The 13,148-nt window shown below is 26.1% G+C and overlaps 1 protein-coding gene across 1 annotated transcript in view; it reads right to left on the reverse strand.

Moving 5' to 3' along the window:
• Positions 1-13,148, reverse strand: part of LOC142326706 (alanine--glyoxylate aminotransferase 2, mitochondrial) — a 35,001-nt gene that overhangs the window by 17,915 nt on the left and 3,938 nt on the right. Inside the window, exons 3-4 of the mRNA XM_075369345.1 lie at positions 7,302-7,486; positions 390-513 (exon numbers count right to left, since the gene is read on the reverse strand). Of these exons, the coding sequence (XP_075225460.1) occupies positions 390-513; positions 7,302-7,486 (309 nt within the window). The remainder of the gene's footprint in view (positions 1-389; positions 514-7,301; positions 7,487-13,148) is intronic.

Here is a 13,148-nt window from a genome sequence, read left to right on the forward strand (position 1 = left end):
AAATTCTTCTCCATATTCAGTTGACATTACATAGGTTTTCTCAGAATTAAATGTTATACAAATTTTGTTGTAAAATACTATTCATATACCAACAATTTAATGAAGTTATTGTAGTAAAACCTAAACATTTTTTTTATCCATGTTTGTATGATTTTTATTTTTATTTTCAGTTATAAAAATTCTTTCTCTTAAAACATAATGTTCAGTAGTAGTGTATACTGATACATAGATTAGATACAAATTAGTCTATATGTATTGTGGAAAAGTGAACATTACTGCAGGAATGGTTACCTTTTTTACCATTTAATTACTAAAAGACTCTCTAAAGGATTTTTTCCATCATTGTTGAAAATTATCAAACACAAATTAAGATGTTTACTATATTTTACCTTCAAATTACCAGGAAGTGTTGAAGTCAATCTGTCTGCATATTCATATAGATTGGGATGCATATAAATATTAGTTGTATGCCATAGTTTATCTATTTGTTTTTTGGCTTCTTCATTAACTTTCCTGGGAAAAACGACAGGGAAAAATTAGTTTTTCTTTATTTAATGAGTTTTATCAGGTTATCTTAACAATGTACTGTGAATAATATTATGAATAATAACATGCATCAGTAAACATTTTTTTTTTTCTTTTTTGCCAAAGAAGGCAATTTCCCCCTTAAGATTATTGTCTTTCAGGATTTCTAAACTATCTTATTCCATCACAAACAGAATTTACACTTATATACTATTCTAAAAATGATTAAAAGTTCATACCTGAGTTCTAAATTTTAAATGCATCTTTTTACATAAATTGTTATATGTTTATTTTAAATATAGAAGATATTTCTAATAAATCAGCTTACAAAGTTTATACCGCATAACAAATTACCTGCACAACTTTATTTTTATTTTTTTACATATATATACAATTATATTGTTATATATACATAATTAGAAATAAAATGTAACGCCATAAACTTTATTAATTTTCCTTCTAAATGAATAATTAAAATTAGAATATCTTATCTAGTTTATTTATTGTAAGTATGTAAAGTAATTTTGTAAATTATTATGGATTCTTCAGATTAAATAAAAAAATTACACTTAATTTTTTCTATGTGATCATTTACAAAAACATAAATATTTAGGTCATTACAAATTAATTTAATTTGAGTAATAAAGTATAATTTTAACTAATTTTTGAAACTGCTTTAAAATATTTAAATATAGTATAAATCATCCTTCTCTTAAACAAATATATATTTTTTGAATAGTACAAAATTACAAGGCTTATATCAGGAAAGAATGTGCTTACTTTTCCATGAATATAAGGTACTGCTTAAATATTTCTCTGGAAGAATCAAGGAAAGACATAAGAAAACCATGATTATCATGTCATCATTACATTTTTAATTATTTTTAATGAGTATTTAATTAGTTGTATGAAGAAAATTAAATGAAAATTACACAAATATGCAAAGAAAATAATGAGTGATTTATATGTCATAAAAAATGTATTGTAAACTAATATGATAATAATTATGAGCTGATTATCGTGATTCTCGGCTGATTTCATTTATTGTAAATAAATGAAAACATCCAAGAAAAAATATTTAATCTTGGTTAAAAAGTAAACTGTATTTCTTTCAACAAAAAATCCTGGAAATTGAAGAGTGAGTTTCCAACAGCCAAAGTGTTTTTTAATAAACTGGTTCTATAAATTACTGAAGTTAAACAGTATTTGGTGCAATTACAGTACAAGCCATTATACCTATTAGTCTATTAGCTATTTCAAAATAATTTTAATAAAATAATAACATAAAAGATATTAACAGAAAAATATTTGAGTTACTATTTAAATACACATTAAAAAAGAATTCTGAAAATTCTGTTTTTTCATTAATATTATTTAAAACTTTATCAACAGAGTAATATACTTTTTATATCAGGAAAATGGTTGTGTAATTTATAATAAACTTATATTATTTTGCAAACAAACAATCTCTTTATCAACAATTTTTTTATCATGAGGATTATACTGATCAGGAAAACTTAAAAAGTATTTTCATTTTCCTCAAGCAATATGAATTACAAATTACATCCCAAGAAATCTAGTTTATCAGTCATCAAAATTGTTTTTTTAATTTCTTATTTTTTTTTTATTGCAACCTCAAATATGATGTACATACATTTTAACATATATATTGACACTGATGAAATGATAGATGAAAAAATTCCAGATCTTTGCTAGGAATCAAACCTGTGACTGGCTGTTGTAGAAGCCAGTATTGTAACCGCCATACTTTTATTAAAATAATCTGTCCTGATTAAACTTACAACTCTAGGTTTCATCAGTGAACTGGATGAAGGGAATGTAAGGGGTTAGTTGCTGCTTTCTGATATCAGAAATTCACTGTTGAACTGAATCAGTTATATATTTTTCTGCTGTCAACTCCTCATTATTGTTTTCTGGTCAATATTCTGTTGTGAATTTTAATTAACGACAGATCCTATTCTGTTGATCCATATATGTAACAAGCTGTGCACACACTTACTACATGAACAAGGGACACAGCTAACTATGTGGACCAATTCGTACTAGTTTCACATCTATAAGCTGAACATTATACAATCAGTCAATAAAGATGAATAACATAAATATACAGAGAGAAAATGAGTGATTTATATGTAGTAAAAAAAAATGTGTTGTGAAATAATATGATAATAAATGTAATAAAGTGTATTGTGAATAAATTGTAAATAAATGAAATCAGCTGACAATAAAATATTTAATCCTGGAGAAAAATTAAACTACATTTCTTTTAACAAAAAATCCTGGAAATTGAAGGAGTGAACTGAATTGCCAACAGCCAAAGTATTTTTTAAACATTTTAAACTAGTTTTTTAAACTGGTTCTATAAATCACTGAAGTTAAACAGTGTTCGGTGCAATTACAGTACAAGCCATTATTATCTATTAGTTGATACTGTTTCAAAATAGTTTTAATAAAATAGTAATAATAATAATGATATTAAGAGAAAAATATTTGAGTTCATATTTAAATATGCATTAAAAAAGAATTCTGAAAATTCTGTTTTTTCCATCGGTGTTATTTAACTTTATCAAGAGTAATATATTCAATATCTTATACTCATGGAAAAGTAAGCATATTCTTTCCTGATAAAGCCTTCTAATTTTGTACTATTCAAAAATTGATTTATACTATATTTAAATATTTTAAAGAAGTTACAAGAATAATCACTCATTTTTGGACTACTTTAACCTGTAACAATCATAAATCAGAATAAAGAATCTTTTACTGTACATGTAATAATGTCTGCTGATGATGCACCTCTGAGTAACTGATTGAATTTGAGGTATGCAATTATTTCCTCAAACAGTTTTATTAATAACTTCATAATTTTTGAAGTTATGAGATACAATTCAGTATTATCTTGCATTATAACTACATTATTTCTTTCCACTGCAATATCCAATAAGAATATATTTTTAGATAATAATATCTCCAGTTTTCATTGAAAGTTCCTGATTTGAATCCCAGTTAAAATTGGCATTTTTTATGTGCTATAAATTTTCACATCATATTTCCTTAAATAAATGAATGATGAATCAGTCAGAAAAATTATACTATTTAGCTGAGAATAATGTATTATTTTTTTAAATTTTTTTTTGTAATTGCATTGAATTTATTTTATATTTGTTTTTATTATCTTAAAAATATAAATCAAATCTGAATAAACTATTCTAGACAGTTGGCATTGTCCCAAACCTTCCATCCTAAGTCAGTTAAGCAGAAGTCTTGTATACAAAGATTTTTCATTGATTACTATTTAAATTTATTTTAACTGAGCTAACATGAGATAAATCTTTTGTGTACTTGTGTTTTTTTATTTTTTAATGATTTATCAATAAAGAAATTCTTAGTTTTCTAATCTTTTGAAAATATTTATTTTCAAAATATTTATTATACTATATTTATTTATACTTTGCAAATATGTCTTATTTAATTAATTGTACAGGGAGTCTATAGATATATGTCAAATTAGATAATTAATAATTATAAAATCCATATTTTTATTTACTTTAATAAACAATTTATGCAAATAAAAAATTATTTTTTTTTTATAAGTTTAATAATAATTTTATAGGCAAATTACTTTTAATCTGTTATCTGATCCTCTCATCTTTATTTTTAGAGCAATTATGATTATCACCATCATTATCAATTAGTGTGAATGAAATAAAATATAATTAATAATAAAATTAAAATAAGCTTAACTTATGTTCTTGTTTATTATTACCTAATATATTTATTTTATAATAAAATTTATACTTAAAAATATTAAATATAATTTAATTAATAAAGTTATAACACTAAGTGTGAGTGGGTAATAACTTCCATAAAGGTGATAATAAAAATAATAACAATAATAATAATAATAATTTTTTTTTTTTAATTTTATTTGCTTTGTTTGTGCAACAGAACAGTTACAAAGCCTTTGTATGCTACACAATATCACATAAAGTCGCAAAAGAACAGCCACAAGTCAACAACTCACATATAAATTAAAAATGCAATATTCAAAACACAATAATAATAATAATAACAATTATACAGTCAAATACAAAAAATAATTAGAACTTTAAAAACGGTAGCTACGGAGTGATAATAAAAACACATAGATGAAAACATACTAAAACACAATATTACTAATACATTCCAAATAAAACAAATTATAAGCAATAATCCTTAAAAAAACAACAATAATTTTAAAATCATGAAAGTGAGCATCACACCAAGGACAATGATCCATCGCCACGTAACCCTCTCAAATTTTTAATGAAGGTTGCCTCATCTTCCCAAAAGCTTAGCTTATCCTGGAACTCCACTGCAACACTGGTTCACCGCTCAATCGGAGACACGGTGGAACCAACAGGCATCACAAATTGCCTAAAAGACCTCACTGACTTGGCCTGGTTCCGCAAGACAACATGGTAACGCGTCGGAAGTTTATTGTGCAGAGCTTTATAAAAGAAAGCCAAGTCAAAGTACGTTCTTCTATCAGATAACCTGGAAAGGCCTAATTGCCTCAACATATCCTCACTACTAGCACCAACAAAACAATCTCCAAACTTAAAACGCATCCAGTTCAAGAACCTATTCTGAACACCCTCAACCAGATCAGAGGCAAAACGTCGTGTACTATTCCACACCACGGTCGAGTACTCCAAGGGACTCCTCACCAAAGATTTGTACAGCAGGTTACAAGTGGAAATAATAATAATTATAATGATAATACTGACAAATTAATTTCATTAAGATATGATTAATGTAAGCTGTATTTGTTATAATTTATTTAAATTTAACATTCTCATTTACTGAACAAAAATTAATGTTAAATCAACTTTATTATATCTATTGAGAATGATTTTAGAAGTACTTAAATATTTCTTTGAAACTGTTGTCAGTATGACTGTTGTCTGTTGTCAGTATTTTATAAGAGACAGAGCATTACTTTTATTGTGTTTTTCTTTATTCCATCATTCTATATTTAAAATATTATAAATATGAAGTAATCACTAACCAAATGTTATCTTATTATTTTCTGTTAGCCCTAAGAATTTCAAAAATAATTAGATCATAAGGCTGTATAATTCAAGAAGGATTATTCTAGTATATTATACAACGTACTATATACAATCAATATATACAATTTATGTACACAATGTATTATCTACTATATTACGCAATAGCAAGAAGAACCTTGAATTTGAATATGTATTGAAAAAAATATATTTTTAATTCATGATATAAATAGAATATTGTGTCAGAGTTAATATGTTTTTGTTTCTTTACTTGTGTGTGTGGGTTTGTACATGTACAATGGATCAACACATATATGACCTTGTGTGATAGTCAATGAAATTCCAAACAAAGTGATTCATTGTAATTTACACGCATGCATGCACCCACTCACCTACACACACACACACACACACACGCGCGCACACACATGTTAATTATTGTCATGGTAAGCCTTATAACTTAATTTTTAGAGTGTGTATTCTTGGGAATTGTGACTATAATTCTTGTACAGAATTTATTATTTTGAGGCTGACCAAAAATCCTGTTTGGAGAAACTGTGGGATACTTTTATTTTCATCACTCTCTTCCAGGTATATCTTTGTAGGGCCTATACCTTTGAGATTCCATGTCCTGGTCAGTGTTTCTTATTTCTTGCAGTCCCATGTTGAGAATTTTGTGTTGGTCCATTAGGTCGGTTATTATTTTTAATTTATCAATCTGCATGAGTGAGTTTACATTGAGTGTGTATATAAAGATGATTTGCTTCAGTTTGATTTTGGATTTTGTTTTGTTCTTGTCTATGTGTGTGATGTTAGAACATCAAGTGGCAGCCCACCGTATCATAATGCTGCCTTCTCTGAACTCTGGTGTTGCTTGGTTCAGCTGGTGGAGCATTCCTTAGAAGATCTATCATGGTTGGCTCTCAAGGAATCACCTGTAGTGGGACTAGATTCTGAGTTACAACTCTAGATGTGATCTGATGAGGTTATAGTGAGGTATGACATGATAGATGAATTTGTGAAGTTTGTTTAGATTCACTTCACCAGGCAGATTTCTCCTATTTGTTCTAGATATATCCAGGTGCACCTTGTATAGGCTTGATCTGACTGTTAAAGTTGTTATTTTGGAGAAAAGTTAAAAAATCCAATTCTAAACATTACAGTCAACTTGTACTTTATTAAAAAGTAAATATTCAATGAGTGTTGATGGTATTCCCACTAGAATTTTAAAATAAGTCATAGATGCTATTGTTATCCCTCTTACAAATTCAATTAATGAATCTTTCACTCATGGAGTATTCCCTTGCTGGCTTCAGACTTTTGTTATTCCATCCTTTAGAAAGATTCGGTACTTAATTTAAAAAGATTATAGATACTTATTAAAAAATGTTCATCTTGATTTTAGGAAAAAAGTCTACTGACACACCCATTTCCAAGTTTTTGGATAATATTTTTAATTCCTTAGATAACAAAAAGACTCAATTTATTTATTTATTCAGAATTAAACAGTTGAGAAAGAATGGTTTTTTCAATAAGTGTCCACATTTATAAAAAACATTAAGCAACTTCCTTCAAATTAATTTTACTAATTAATTCTAACAGTCTTTCCAGCAGTATAACTGTTAAACTCACTTTTCTCACTCACACAGAATACAAACATTCTTAAACAGAAAAAGAAGAAAATTATTAAATGAAAATACATACGGATGACAATGTCCGACACTAACTGTTACGATGCCACCAAACATATCTAAATAACGTTTACCCTTATGGTCAAATAACCACTGCATTTTTCCTTCATGTATTAATATTGGTGATTTGTAATACTGTTGAATACATGGTACAATGTGTTTTTCTTTTATCTTTTGTAGAGTAAGATAGTCAGGTCCCTGTTTAATAAAATTATTTTTAAAAGTAATAACAATTTTAAATACAGAATGCATATGACTAAAAATAATATTCAGAAGTAAACCAGAACTGATAATAATATCTATTTTTTCACTTTCTCATGGTAACATCAACTGTTGTTGTATGAACCCCAGAAAGCATTAGTGAAGTGTACAACTCCCAAGATTTATGTGGAGTTCAACCAGCTCCTTTCTCTCTTATAATTATATGTTACCATGTAATTGATGTTATAACTAGAAAAAAGGTTTTTTACTTTTAAACAAGTTTGATTTTAAAAAAAATACAAAATCATATTCTGTTATGCATTGTAGATTAGTCAGAAGAATTATCAAAGAAAATTATCTTTTTGTGATTAACCACTTATCTTACCAACCTAAGAGTACCACATTATTTGGAATATACAAGGAGTAAATTCCTGGAAAATTGAAGGACAAATGCCTTAAGGATAGACCAACTCCCATAGATTATTGAGCTTAAGAACCCTATGACTGTGTGGTCTTTGTGTGTTGACAAAAGTAGAAAATTATTAAATAAAAATACATACGGATGACAATGTCCAATACTAACTGTTTTGATGTCACCAAACATAACTAAATAATGTTTACCCTTATGGTCAAATAACCACTGCATTTTTCCTTCATGTATTAGCGTTGGCAATATGTAATTCTGTTGAATACAGGGTTTACATGATAGGGTAATTCAACAAAAGGCAAAGTTAAAGTGTTTTCTAGTTATTAACCTCTAATCCCTACAATATTATGGTGTCTAATGTAATATTTTTATTTTGCAATATTATTATTTAAAAATTATGATCTGAAAATAGCTGTAATTTAATGAAACTCAAGCTTTTTCTGATTATGTAAACAAATTTCAGTAAAAGTCTACTCATTGTATTTATTTGATAAGTTGTAGTAGTTGTGAGATATTGTAGATTTTTTGGGTAAACAAGATCATATAACCCGAATTTTTTTAATGATATGCTCTAGTAACACATATTTACAGTTAAGTAAAATAGTAAGTTTAAGTCAACAAAAACACGGTAATTAAACTAAATAATAGTATGGTAAATTGTTATAACAATGTTTCATATTATTTATGAAAAGTTTCCTTATTTAATTGTAATTCTTAGAAAAAACATGAGAAAAAAATTATTTATAAAAGAATGAAAATAAAAAAAAAGTCACTTCGTAAAACTAAGCCTAATAGTATTTATTTTATAATATAATAAAGTACAAATAAAACTAAGTTTTTATTTACAGCAGTTTTATCAGACTTTTTCCCTAAAGATACTTTTATCATTTTTGTGTCATCTTATTTCAACAGCAATGCATTTTATGACCAGTTGTTAAATATTTATAACAGTTTATTAACTCAATGAAATTTACTCTTATTTTCCTCTTTTAAAATTTATTTACAAAATATACATTTATTTCATAATGTTAAACACATCAATTTTTAACAGATTTAAAAAAAGAAGTTCTCATTTACTCTGTAAATAAGTATATTACTTTTACTTAATAAAATACAAAGTCTAAATGATTTTTTTTTTTTTAGCAGACAAAAAGCAAGGAGGTTCTTAGTTTGACCACATGTGTTTATATGTATAAGCATTATTACACAAAATGAATCAACTTTGATGATTCCATTTTGTATGTCGACTCTATGGGAATTCTGTTATAAATTTTTTCCACTAACTTAAATGCAAGATTTTTTGAGCAGTTTTCTGCTCATTTTTATTTAAACATTGCTCAGTTTTATTTTAATTAAACATTTTCTGCTCAAAAACAAAGAAGTTACTTTCTTTTTTTTATCATAACTGTTCAGTATTGAATTTTTCTAGCACAATGAAGTATAATCTGATATCATTCAGATTATTATATAGTTGTTAGTTATAAATTTGGAGCCAATTTCAAAAAGCTGAAAATCCAAGAATTTAAGAATATTACTTTTTATTGAATTTTAAATCAGTTTCATAAAACAGTTAAGAAGTGTGATCAGATTAAAGTTGGGTATCTGCTTGCAATATTTCATTACATTTCCAAATATCTTATGTGACATCTGCCACACTTAATATGCTTATACATCTTACATACATACATGCAATCAGTCAAGCATGTATTTATGTACAAAAAAGAAAAAATTAAATTCACCAAGTTAATTCATGACAACCAGTCATGAAAATTATTTAAAACCAAAATTTTGAAACAAAAAAACAACCCAAAATTGAACAATTAAATCTAAATAATATAACAAATATTGTAATATTGTGTACAAATATATTATTAAATTTAAATTTATATATAATTGATTTAAAATATGTCAAGTTTATCCTAAATGATTGAAAATCAATAATTTATTTACTGTAACAAACAGATTAATAAATAATAGTTTATTGTTTGGATACTAGTTTAAAGAATATGTGAAGAAATGTTTATGTCAACATTAAATGTTTTTAATAATCATGACAGACTATTTATTTAATGGTTGTTTCTGTAACTGCTACTAAACTATTAAATTTTATTTCATTATACAGAGTTAATTAGTTGTTCACTATGAAAAAGCGGACATTAACAGCTGTGGTCACTAGTCCAGTGGAGATTGGTAGTGTATGAAGGATACCATGCCTGATTGCGATTCAAAGACCCAAGACCTCTGCATGAAATGCCGAGACACTACCTACTCAGCCACAAAGGTCAACAGAGTTAAGAATTAAACATTTTTTTAAATAGTAATGTATGTAATGTTTTTCTTTTAATTGTATGGCTCATGCATGTCCTTGTTTATGTGAAATCCTAAATGAACTGATCTCAAAAAAAAATGTAGATATAGTGTTTTTATTTCTGTTATTATTAATTAGCTTTTTTATTTTATCATTTTTTTATCAGTTACATACTAAAAAAAAACTAATTATTCTTTTTTCAGATCCTCAGAAATACAAACAGGATTTTATTTTATATTGTGCTTATCAGCAGTATTTTAAGTCATTAATAGATAAGTATAAATTTATTTTTTATTATTTTTAATAGTTTTATTAATTTTAACATTTGTTGAACTTGACACTTCATCTAAAAATACAGAAAATTGTCAAAAATGTAATCTGTAATAAGCTATTTATTAACATTCTTTTTTACTTAGAAAAAAATTCCCACAGTTTTTTTTTCATGTAAAACAAAAACAAAAAAATAATCATATCAACCAAGGCTGAAGTATAATTAAGTGATTTATTTTGTGATGTCTATCTTTTTTTTAAGTGGTCTTAATTTGTTGTGTACAGAATAAATTGATCAGTTGTTAGTTTTAATCTGTCTATTTAATGATCTGAAATCAGAAAACATAATTTTTAAATAACAGTTTATTTTAGATATTATAAATTAAAAAAAAAATAAAAAAATATTATTTTTATAATCCATGTTTAAATTTTCAGAAACTGAATATTACACATTTATTAGGGGATAAAAACTTTTACAATATTTATTTATCAGTTAATAGTTATTGCTCCCATTTTTATAATGATCTCATTTTTGACAAATCTCCATATTTTTAATTATGTACTTGGTATGTATTGCACAACAAACAAAGATAATAAATCGCACTGTAATAAAATTATTTAAAAAATCAAAACTTTATAAATACTGAATTAGTTTAGTAAAAATAATGTTTTTAAGACTCATATTATTCCTCTGTACTAATAAAATACCAAATTATATTATCAACATCCAAATATTTTTTTTTTTATTACTAGTTTTCATTAGACATCCAGTATCACTTATAGGACATGGATAAAGAATTTAATATGTTATTCATGAAAATTCAGAATCTTTTAAACATTATAAAAACAATGTTAGCAAATCCATTTTTTTTTTAATTGCTCATCTTCCAATTATGTGAACAAACTTTATTCTTCCTTTGAGGCTTCTGCCATCTCTCAATCACCATTTTTCTTAATTTTTCTCTGTGTTCTGTGATTCTTCAACTGTTGTTTCCTCTTCCATCTTGAACCAGTTTAAATCTTTTTATTTCATGTAGGCTACTATTTTTTGAAAATTCCCTGTCTTAGAATTTCTTATTTTTATTCCAATCTCTTGAAGATCCCTACCTCCAAAACCAATTATTTTTATTTTTGAGATTTTCAAAAAATTGAAAATCTTTTTTGTCAATCTTTCTCATTCACTCTCTTTAAATACCATAAAATATCATTCACTGTTTTTTTAATTGTGTAGATAAAGACTGAAAGTCTTTATGGGGCTAAAAGTTAAAAGTGGGTTATAAGTTTTATAAGTGTGTAATGTCTGAATTTTGCACTGTAAGAAATCAGTTTTTTGTAGTAAAGATTTTTGGTTAGTTGGAAAGCTATTCTCATTTTATTCACTAAATTCTCTAAACACATTTTGTCTATTCCATTTTTCTGGATTACTTCATCTAGATATTTCAATTTTTTTTTAGGTTTTTAAATTTTTCAAGTTTACCTTTCCTAAATTTTGTTTCAATTTCTCTTCGGTGTTCTTAAAACCATATTTATTAATTCATTTATTTAATTTATAACATATAATCATTACCATTTTAATTCTTTTTTTTATCAGCTTCAAGGTTGAAACATTGCTTTAAAGAACTTCTAGTGATTCCATTTAAATTTGTTTCAAATTATCAATTTTCATATTTATTGATTTTGCCAGTTTGTGTAGCAGTTAACATATTTGTCTTCGCAATTGAAGTAAAAATCAAACTTGGTGATCTCTTAGTCAATTGCTAGCAAGAGTCTCATTTTTTCACTTATCATTTCATCCATCTCATTTTCCTTATAAAAATATATTCAGAGGTACACCAAGGATCAAAATAATAAAAACAGAAACACATTTGAGATAATGACATAATAGACTTTATGTCTAACTCCAGGACAATGTATGTTTTTATTGATGCTTTTCTCTGTACAATCACTAATTGCCTCAATTAATTTGATTAATATTGCCCCAGCCTTCTATTAGATATTTTCTTACCTACTATCCTTTCAATCCTCATGTTCCTACAATTTCAACATACAACTCAACTTATTTGTGATAAGTCCTCAGAAAATTCCAATGGCTAATTGATAATATTCAGTTCATTGTGGAAATAAATTCTAAGGGTGTATGATTTATTGCATGTATGCTTGTGAATACCAGCGTACAAGTTGTCAATAACAACTAACAATCCTACCTGCAAAATATTTAGCTACTCAACAATGACATCTAGGTTTTGTATAATAGCTGATGTAGCATTACTGTAGGATCAAATCATTTCTATCTGGTAAATTATGTGTAGTGTGTTTACAGGAACATCATAGGCTGTTGATGAAAATTACAAAAACAACATCAAAAACTGCTGTCTAGACTAAATAATCAGTCAATTCTCTTATAAGCAAGTCATTTAATAAAATTGGTTCAATAAAAACAACTTAAAAATTGGAAAATTCTTATAAATATTTTTTGCAAAAATATACATATATTTATATACTGATATTTGTCCTTAAATACAGAATCCGAACAAAGGAAATTTTTGTTCTGTTGTAGAGAATTTTCATTCTGTGGCAGACTGCTTGCTGTTTGGTGTTTCATGTTATGTTGTTAGTTCATGTACAAACTGAATGAGTAGTTTTTATGCTTTTAT

This window comes from Lycorma delicatula, chromosome 6 (assembly GCF_047948215.1).
Source record: "Lycorma delicatula isolate Av1 chromosome 6, ASM4794821v1, whole genome shotgun sequence".
Lineage (NCBI taxonomy): Eukaryota > Metazoa > Arthropoda > Insecta > Hemiptera > Fulgoridae > Lycorma > Lycorma delicatula.